Consider the following 10,085-nt stretch of genomic DNA (forward strand, 5'->3'; position numbering starts at 1 on the left):
CGAGATCTGAGGCACTGAACACTTTAAAGCCTCTCAAATCAGAGCTGTGGCAGCTGCATCCATGAGGGGCCCTCACCACCGCACCTAAGGCTCCCAGTGCTGGGGAGAAGATACTGCTCTAGGATAAACGATTGCAGTAGTGGTGCTTTTAGTCTTTTCAAGTCTATTCCATTGGTTTTCAAGATAGCAAAGGAATTAAAAACCACATCCTGTATTTCCCATTCAGCTTCAGATGATCACTCTGTATCCTACTCACCTTCAACAGCCAGCCAGTGTACATTACTTTTTAATTCCTTAAGGATGTGATTTCTCTTTTCCCTCACTCAGATACTTTTCCAGAGCAAAATAAGTAAGTACCCTTACTTAACTTCTTCTAAAAGAAATATTTACTCATATTAAGAATTTACATCATGCCTGACATCCCACAGAAAAGCACAATTATTTATACTGACCTTATCCACATAAAAATGTTGGGTTTATTCAAAGAAATGTCAAGCTTTTAAACCTAGGTCATAAGTTCAATATTTCTCATTTGACAGTTGTATCTGTGCTAACTGCAATTCGCATTAAAGGTAATTCAATATAAAGCTAAAACAGGATTGCTATTTTTCTTAAAATAGGTGATGACAGTGTCATAAAACCATTTTCCAGAAAACATTAAGGCTATTTCTGTCCATACACAGAGAGTTTGTTTTACCTGTTGCATTAAGACTTGTTACAACCATTTGCAAAGCTGATCAGAAGACAGAGGTTTCACTCCCTTAATACTGAACATATTGAATGCATGACTAACTCCCTATCTAGCGACTCACTGTTACATTACTCAAACTTCACTGAGAATAGAAACCAAAACTATCCAGGGATGCCAAAGAATTAGATGTGGCCATACAGAATATCAATAGAATAAGAAAAATCAAAAAGCACATGGATAGACAATTAGGAAAAAAAAAATCACTTTTTTTTTCCTTTGGAAGGCTTTGCAAATAAGGCAGGATCGATCTGGTCTCTAGACAGACCTCGTACTGAAAACAGCCTTGCTGCTCTTTCCTTTAAAGTGCCTCCACATTTCAGTCCTAAAGCCATCAATCCCATCTTCAGTTTGTCTAAACCCAGGGCTTCCATTTCAGCAGCAGAGTTGAACACCATCAGGTCTATCGGTTCCATCTCCTGCAAAGAGAAAAACATCCCATCAGACTATTATTGTTGTCTTCCTGATTGGTCTGCAGAAGAATAAGCACAGACAGAATGCTTCATTTTATAGACCTTCAATTAGGATTGTCTCAACCTCCTAATTACTTACTATATTTGAGCAACGTCTCAATGTGTATCATGCTGCATATTATTAGAGGTACTTACGCTACCCAGGCAAAGTATTACTGCATCACTGTAGTAACTGAAGCTAGCCAGCAATAAGTAACTGTAAGAGCTATAGAAGCACTCCCCAAAAACATGAATTAAACCAGCCCACCACCCCACCTAGCACTTCAGTATCTTACTCTTGGCTTCCAGAGACATGGCAAAGCCAATAGCCCCTTCTGAGCCCAACACTGAATATAACCAATATACCCCAGCAGGAGCAGGAAGGAGGATGAACAGTTATTTCTAGTGCAGTTACATTGTAATTATAGAAATGTATATAAACCCACCCTCTTTTTAGTAAGATTAATCAAAAAGCAAGTTCTGAACTTCACATCTCATCCTGCCACAAGAAAATAGATTATAATTACATCTTAAAAGGCAATTTGTATATTTGTAGGGTAATCGAGGGTGAAAGTGACCTCTACAGATTGTCTAGTCTGAGCCCAGGGCCTTGTCCACAAAAGAACATGGACAAAGACTGTATAATTCAAATGCTGAAAAACACTAAGCATGAACACTTTAGAAAGGACACAAAAATCTATGCCTATTTCACTAGATACTTAAAAGCATGTATTAGTTTTATGGTACGTATCATGATGGAGTTATCAGAGACCTCAGACAACATAATGCCAGCAGTGGGAATAGGACCACTCCATTATGCACTCAGCAAAAACAATTAGCCCTAGCAGAATTAGAACCTTTGTCCTGCTAAGCATACAAAAAGAGACTGGTTGCCTCATTATTCTCATCCTACTTGAGAAAAAAATGTCCATCCAGGGCTATTATAAAAGTATTTCCACCTGCAATAGCAATCTGCCACAGCATTGGTGGAGTTTCCTGTTCTAGGAATAGTCTCACAAATACTGAGCAAAAGGTAAACAGCAAAGAATGGTAAACATCCTGTTTAAAATTTTCTAGCTCTAATAGGTACAGTAGATGACAAGGTTCTAATTTATCTCATTACATCCTTGGTTGTATTTCCATTTAACTGTATTAAACTTCCACTTATCAGAATTCAGTTGGCAGTGGTAGCTGATGGTAGGCTTGAATCCAAACAACTCCTTAGCCCGAAAAATGAAGCCACATTTTGTTGTACTGCTAGAATAAGTCTAGATTCACTACCCCTAAAAATGTTTAATAGTAATATCATGCAAGGAGCAACAAAGTACAAGTATGGACATCTTTCACTGCCAAATATTAATTGGGCTTTCATCGGTTCAGTGGGAAAAGCCACAGTCTCTTGGCTGGAAGACTGATCCGAAGCCTCTTCAGCAGAAGAATCCCAGCCACTCTCCTGTCAGAGGAAGATGTTCCTGTTCCAGAGAAGGAACTTCATGGTCAGCCCTTCTCCTGATGTGGCTGAGGGCTGTGACACCAACCCAGATTGCCAGCGCAGATAATGGTATGGCAACAGTACAGACCTGCTTCCAACACAGACATAGCAGATGATCCATTTTAAAACCCTTCTTCCACCACCCTCTGCAGTTCAGATGAAGTCCATCATTTACACTAATCCTGTCTCTTTAGTGAAGGAGCTGCTGCTTCCAGATCTTCAATGGTCAATAAAGAACTGAAGTTGGCACAAGACCACCACTGTTCTCTGTGAACTAGACTCAAGTCTTTTTATAATAAAAACTAAGAAAGATTGATCAGCCAATTGGTTCAGGGGAAGTCTACTTAGACCAACTTCTAATTTAAACACTGAGGTCAACAATAAACATTAAAGTCAAATTGTTATAAATAAAATTAGCCATATTGGACAGTGTTTGGTAACGTGCAAAAAGTATTTATAAGAGCTTTTCTTTCTACAGAAGGGTTTTACTTTCCTTTTTTCCCATCTATGAAGAATTTTGGATCCAGAGTGTAACAATTTAGGTAGAAGAAGAAAAACCAAAAACAAAACCAAAATACCCCCAAGGAAACGTGGATCTCAGGAAAGACATTACTGGACAACCAAGGGCAACTGCATCTTAGTAGAAACTCTAGACTATTAAGATCTTAAACTTATTCTTTCTTGACCCATGCTACTTAGTATCTCTCAAGACTATGCTACCATCCTGGAATTCAACCTTCTCCATGGAGACAGTGACCATGAAGAACATTTTTTGGCTGCAGTTTCTATTAACTTGTTACATTCCCTTGTCCTAAGTTGTAGGATGCATCTTCAGTTAAGCTGTTTTTCCTTTTAACTTTGGGATTTTTTTGTGCTCTGAAGCAAACATTGGAGATTCCATTAGCTTCTTAGGGAACCTATGATCATTCAAGCACACACATCTAATGCACTGAAGTCATGGATACAAATCCCCTCCCCTTTTATGCAATCCACAAAGGGGAAAGTGATTGAATAAAAGCAGCTGAAGAAAAATACATGACACATTTTGTACTGCTTCATACTTACTGTGCTCTGTAACTGGTTTGTTTCCTGTGCCTTCGCAGAAACGCTTTCTTGCTCCTCTTCTTTTGGAGCTTGGGCTACTTCATTCTTTTCTTGGGCCTCTTCCTTCAGGGGCTTAGTCATTGTACTATTTCCTTCAGCTGGAATTTCAGGTTGCCCACTTTTGCTTGTCTCTCCTTGCAGATCTCTTCCACTACATTCTGGCTGCTCCAGAGGCTTCTCAGTTGCACTGGTAGCTGGACTATCCTCTGCTGGCTCCACAGAGCTGCTTGAACATGCACTTGAATTTCCAGCATTTTCATTACATCTGCTGCCTGATGGACAACTTCCATCAGATGCATGAGGAGAATCATCTTCACTGTCATCCTCAGAGTCCAAACTGTCAGAGTCATCCAGTCCTTCCAACCCCAGCCTGGCACAAACAGTATGTTACACATTAATGTTCATCTATTTTATTAACCTTTTTCTTTAAAACAAAGTAATTATTTTTATTGTTACATTTCTCTTCCCAAACCTCACTTCAGAGAGATCTTGTGAGCTGCTCTAGTTAGGATAGTTTAGTAAATGGAAGAGCTGTTAATACTGAACAGGACCCAAGATACCTGAAAAGAATAGGTTTGTTTGGTTTTTCTTTTTACAGCATTCCCAATACAGAAATGTGTGCTACCTATTGCTACTTGAAACACTGGAATCACTAAGATTTCTCTTGCATGTTACATTAGGTGAAAGATGCCAGGAATAAAAAAAAAAAATAAATCTTTTTTTAGTTCATTGTAAATTTAATTCAGTAATGAAAAAAGCACAATGGGAAGGAGCAGAATATAACTATATTAGAAGGGTTTAGTTCAAATGAAGTTTGCCTGCTCCAGCTGGGACAGAACTGTATGAACAAGGCAACGTTTGAGTTCTCCAGTTTAATCAGTTCAATTTCACTATTCCTATTGAAGTCCACATCTAAAACATTGCTCATCTGTATGTACCCAACCCTTCATCCTGTTCAAGGGTAAATATTAGAGTATGAAAACAAGGCATAAGCTTACCAAAAACACTTTCTTTTTCGAGGTTTGGTTCCATTCTTTGCAGATTCACCTGGACGCTTCCGAATACTGCTGCTCTCTGGTGACACCATTTTGCTTGAAGAAGCCTGCAATCCTTCAGAACAGAATTAAAAGTCTACTTCATCAGTACACAATTCATATCTTATGAATTCTACTTTCCATTTCAGATGCAATTTAAAACACTAACTGAAAATAACTGCTATTGATGCACACGTGAAGCACTCAAAAGATTCAAGACTCAGTAGCAGCAAAAGCTTTTCTACATGGCTATACTAAGGCAAAGAGTGAATTCAGCTGTCCTCAACTGAACTCTCAGGTTCTACTTTCCATTCAGCCTCAAGTTTCACTACCAAGCTGCCAGCAAGAGAACAATCCATGGATAAATAAAGTAACTACAAAGAACAGTAAAAGAAATATGGTATTTTCTAGTTGCATTCTATTTCTAGCTTTTACATAAGACCCATTTATATTTTACCATGTCACAAAAAATGACTGCAGAATTCTTATGCCTGAACTAGCAATACTTACAGAATTTTGCTTAAAAGCAAATAGTAGTCAGATAGCACCACAGCACAGCAAGACAAAGGATCACTTTTATGTGTGTTATGCTGTTCAATAAGAGAACCAGCAGACAAAGGGGAAAAAAATCAAGTCCAACAAATTTTACTGGAATTTAAATTTCATTCAATTGGAACAGTTACTGTCACAATTAGGGTTTATTTTCTGTTTTCATACTGGAGTGAGGCTATAGAGACTTTTATTTTGCTTTAATTTTTGAGAAGAGGAGGTGAGGTTAAACTATAATACCTTTAAGGACTGAATCTTCCAGTCTCTCAGCCATCTCATGACACTGCTGCTGGTAGTCTGGGTTAGTGAAAAAGTGCTTTGGCTCCGCAAGTTTCCGCTGCAACCTTTCCAAGCGCCTCTGCTCTTTCTCTGCTTCCCGTTCTGCTTGCTGCTTCACCCATTCAGCCATCCTGCAGATGACAGAACCATGAAAATGAGTGTTTCCAGCATTTAATGTAATATCAGTTTGTTGCTTGGCCATTACTGAATGCTTCTACCACCTGCTAGGATGGGAAACAATGGGAAAACACAACTAATAGCACCCAGGGGAATTACTGAAGAAATATATAGGGATTTCTGCCATGGAGAAGAGAGTGAAGTTTATTTTGGAAGCTAGAAACATCAGTAAGATCACATATCCCCAATACCACAGACTGCAGCTTCTGAGCGAACTGTGAGAATTCCAGATGAGAATCTCACAGGTGCACATCAGGCTCTCAGAAGTAGGCTGCAGTACAACCACTCCTACTCTGCACTAATATAATTACAGTCAAAGAATCCTATTGGCTTCCAGTCCATTTGTGCTTAAGATCTCACTTTTGCTCTTCTGTATTCAAAATAAAATGTCATTTCTAAAAGAGGCTCTCATTTAAGCTCTTGTTAAGTGAACTACATGGCCAGTGTATTTTATAGTTCTAGCCCCTAAGAAAGTGCCTTACGCTTTCTCATGGTTGACATCTCTAAGTCTCCTTCCACTGAGATCTCTGCAAGCCTCTCTGTTTGTTGTCTTCTCAATCTGAGCACCAAGTGCTCGCAGCATAGACCCAAACCCTGAGAAAAGAGACATCAAGAATTAGCTAAGCAGAAAGAAACGGAGAAAAGCTATTACACAACAAAAGAGTTAATTATGGATAAAGAATACAGTAAATTTAACACCTTCCTCTCCCTCAATGCAACTGAAATAAAGGGTAGGTTGAAAGTTGGAACATGTCAGAGAACTGTCATTGGGTGAAATGCTAAAAGACTAAGTGGAAAGAAGAGGTTTTGTACTCCTGGTATCACAGCAGATTGAACCCCAGATTTACTAGAACCTGTGCAGCACTTCTAACATGAAAGCCTATTTCTGGACCCCTCCAGCAAAATGTTTTGAAACCTTTTTTGTCTCAAGATAACCTTTTGCCAGGATATACCTCCCCCTTAAGGTCCTTCATACTCCACCAAACTTAAACCACCTTTTAAGAATCCAAACAAAAGATAACTTTTTTAGAAGGCAGCCTTAACCACTTCATCAAGGTGATCATGATGTACAATATTACGCTGGAGAGCCTCCCAAAATAGATTTGTATACACTCCTCAGCCACTAATTACTTATAGGCAAGAGAACCGATTTCTTTCACTTGGTCCCACCATATGCTGTCTCCAGCTGCAGAAAGACACTTGTTTAACTACCTCAAAGAAACACACTGTGGATCAATACTAATATAATCCAGCCAGCAATTTGGAAGTGACAAGCAGTGGTTTTTAACTAGAAGATGAAGAAATCTACACTTTTTAGTGCCCCACAAGTACTTTTAAGGAGTATTACAGTGACCAATCCAAACAGCTTACTGTATCAGGAGGCAGAAAAAGCTTTGTGTTCAGCTAATAAAACTAATGGCTGTCAATGAGGAGAATTTTTGTAGCTCGTAAAACACACTACTGAATTTTACATTCTGAAGAATGTGGACCCAGCTGCTACACCTAGCCAGCTGTGTTCCCAAAACTCAGCTAAGGTCACAGCTGATAATAAAATACTCAGTTCACTTCTAAGCCTGCATAATCTGTGCTCTGTTGAGATCATACAAGTCCCAATAGTTCTGACCTGATTTTGTTTGCCTGGTTTTATCGAACTTTTAAGTTACAAAGTCAAAACAAAAGGAACCCTTTAGAAAGCAAACAAAACTGTTCAAGAACAACTTCAAACTGACCCCAGTGGCACATCAGTAACACTGAGTGAATCACAGAATGCACATCCTATGTCGCATTCTGTCGTCTGTTATCCCAGGATAACTGAAGCTGAGGGACAACAGGTGAGAAAGAAGCATCCTGTATTATGAACCTCTACCATATGTATCACTTTTAGGGCACTTAAAGAAACCACACCACCTCCTAAGCTATAGCAACAATGTTTATTTCTAGCTCTATCCAAAACTGAAGGCAGCAAAGTAAGCTGAGCTGAAGTCTGATGCAAGGCTGCACAGGTATTCAGCACAGTAAAACAGCTGGAAAATTCCAAGAACTGGATTCAAAAAACAAACATGACTCGATTACTCTCAAATACTTTGCTAAACTTGCTTCACCCATCATATTCCATTGTGGCGAATGCCCACAGTGCCAGCGGCTGTATTGCTTTATATGATTGACGTACATCCTCAGTATTTTATCAATATAAGGAGTCTAGCTTAGATTTAATTCTTTAGTTCTTAGGCTACAGAGAGCTTGGAATTTATATGGGGCTTTTTTCCAAATAAGAGAAGTGGGTCATATAACATACTCAAATCACAGATTATTCACACCTGGAATACTTGTCCTAAGTGACCATGAATGAAACTTAGGAGCCTAAGAAGCCAGGTACTTTTAAACACAGTTTTAACTCTGAAGTCACTCCAATGCACTTTACAGATTTCTAATAGAGCTAAGCTGACCAGGGATGCAAAGAAGAGCTATACCAGCTACTCAATTGTCAGCTTTTCATGCAGACTTTGGTTTCAGCTCAGAAACATTATCACATTCATCCACATTACAAGAGATCTAATATATCAGGACTGATGCTATCAGTATGAGAAGTTTTCCAACCTTAGAATCTAATAGATAACAAGCAGTTAAGCAACAAACCTCCTTTGCCACCACAAAGCCTTGGTTCCAGACTATAAACGGCTCCATTTTGCAATACATCCTCATCACTTGCCAGTCGTCCGTTACATTTCACATACAAGCTTTCTTCAGGAATGTTCTAAAAAACAACAAAATTTAGTCACATTATGGCTGAAAACAAACATTCTTACGAAGAAATTAATTTAGGAGTAATGTTTGTTTCCTTTCTTCCTACAGGAACGGAGGGGAAGGAAAAATCAGATGATCTTAAAAGCATGAATATCCTCTATGGTGCTTGTTTTAATTCTTCAAGAAACAGAAATTAAGCACAGCCTGAATCAGCTGATTGTAAACATGAACGAGCAACCCCTCGCTACAAGAGAGACACTGAGGTGCTGGAGCAGGTCCAGAGAAGGGCAACAGAGCTGGTGGAAGACCAGGAGCGCCAGTCTCACAAGGAAAGGCTGAAGGACCCGAGGGGGGTTGTTTAGTCTGGAGAAGAGAGGGCTCAGGGGTGACCTTATCGCTCTTTACAACTGCCTCACAGGAGGATGGAGCCAGGAGGGGTTGGTCTCTGCTCCCAAGGAACAAGGGACAGGACAAGAGGAAACGGCCTCAAGCCGTGCCAGGGGAGGTTTAGACGGATATTAAGCACAATTCCTTTCCCAAAGGGGTGTCAGGCTTTGGAACAGGCTGCTCAGGGCAGTGCTGGAGTCACCATCCTTGGAAGCGTTCACAGACTGTGCAGACGAGGCCTTCAGTGACATGGGTTAATGGTGGCCTTGGCAGTGCTGGGGAACAGTTGGATGAGCTTAAAGGTCTTTTCCAACCTTGCTGATCTATGATTCTAAAAGCTGTGCTCTGAGAAAACGCAACTAAGTGTTCAAACACTCCGTATTAACAACAAACAAACCCCACATGTTTTGAACGGTAAAGAACTTAAGATTGATATATTTCATACACTATATAAGCGACCACAGCACTGTTACAGCAAACCCTCCCGCTCTGCTAAGCGGCAGCCACCAGCAGCAGTGTGCCCACCACGCTGCAAGCCGCCACAGCCGCCAGCCAAACCTCACGGTGCCCGGTGGCGAGCAGCCGGTGCCCGGTGGCGAATAGCCAGTGACCGGCACCTCCCACCACCCCATTCCTCACCACCACCATCAAGGCCTGAGTGAACACCGCTCCCCCGCTCACTCACCAGCTCCCGGGCGCGGTGGCGGAGGAGGCCGCGCACCGAGCAGTCTCCGCCGGGTGGGGGCAGCGGCCATAGCCGCACCCGCGCAGCCAAGGGATCACGCACCAGCGCCGCCATTACTGCCGAGCCGCCGCCGCGCCTGCGCTCAGTGACGCAGGCCCGGAACGGTAGGTGGGGCTGAGGAGGGAACACTGAGGGAGAGGCTGGGCCGTGGTCTCGGCTTCCTGAGGCTCTGTGGTGCGAGTGAGGGACCGGCCTCTGTTCTCTGGTGCTTTAACCGGGCAGCGTAATGCCCTGAGCTGAATTGAGAGTTGCAAAGATTTCTGTGGGATTTGGTGTGTTTTCGCTGGGTTTTGGTTGTGTTTTTGTTTGTTTTTTTTGGTTGGTTTTTTTTTTTTTTTTTTTTTTTTTTTTTTTAAGTGCTGGAGGTGCATGC

At 41.0% G+C, this 10,085-nt stretch overlaps 1 protein-coding gene across 1 annotated transcript; it reads right to left on the minus strand.

Moving 5' to 3' along the window:
• Positions 1-363: 363 nt before the first annotated feature.
• Positions 364-9,792, minus strand: SDE2 (SDE2 telomere maintenance homolog). Its single transcript, XM_031051653.2, has 7 exons — positions 9,653-9,792; positions 8,473-8,590; positions 6,318-6,429; positions 5,620-5,789; positions 4,795-4,906; positions 3,758-4,166; positions 364-1,167 (listed from the first exon to the last, which is right to left on the minus strand). Exons 1-7 carry the CDS (start codon positions 9,764-9,766, stop codon positions 952-954), a joined length of 1,251 nt encoding a protein of 416 aa, XP_030907513.2. The 5' UTR covers positions 9,767-9,792; the 3' UTR covers positions 364-951.
• Positions 9,793-10,085: the final 293 nt, after the last annotated feature.

This window comes from Melopsittacus undulatus, chromosome 3 (assembly GCF_012275295.1).
Source record: "Melopsittacus undulatus isolate bMelUnd1 chromosome 3, bMelUnd1.mat.Z, whole genome shotgun sequence".
NCBI lineage: Eukaryota > Metazoa > Chordata > Aves > Psittaciformes > Psittaculidae > Melopsittacus > Melopsittacus undulatus.

What these genes read in the sequence shown, in the direction of transcription:
- SDE2 (XM_031051653.2), bottom strand. Translation starts at nt 9,766, where the DNA reads ATGGCGGCGCTGGTGCGTGATCCCTTGGCTGCGCGGGTGCGGCTATGG. An exon ending in GCCACCGCGCCCGGGAGCTG is followed by an intron (nt 8,591 to 9,652) that starts GTGAGTGAGCGG and finishes GTTGTTTTTTAG; the next exon opens with AACATTCCTGAAGAAAGCTT. An exon ending in CGAAAAAGAAAGTGTTTTTG is followed by an intron (nt 4,167 to 4,794) that starts GTAAGCTTATGC and finishes TGTTTGTGCCAG; the next exon opens with GCTGGGGTTGGAAGGACTGG.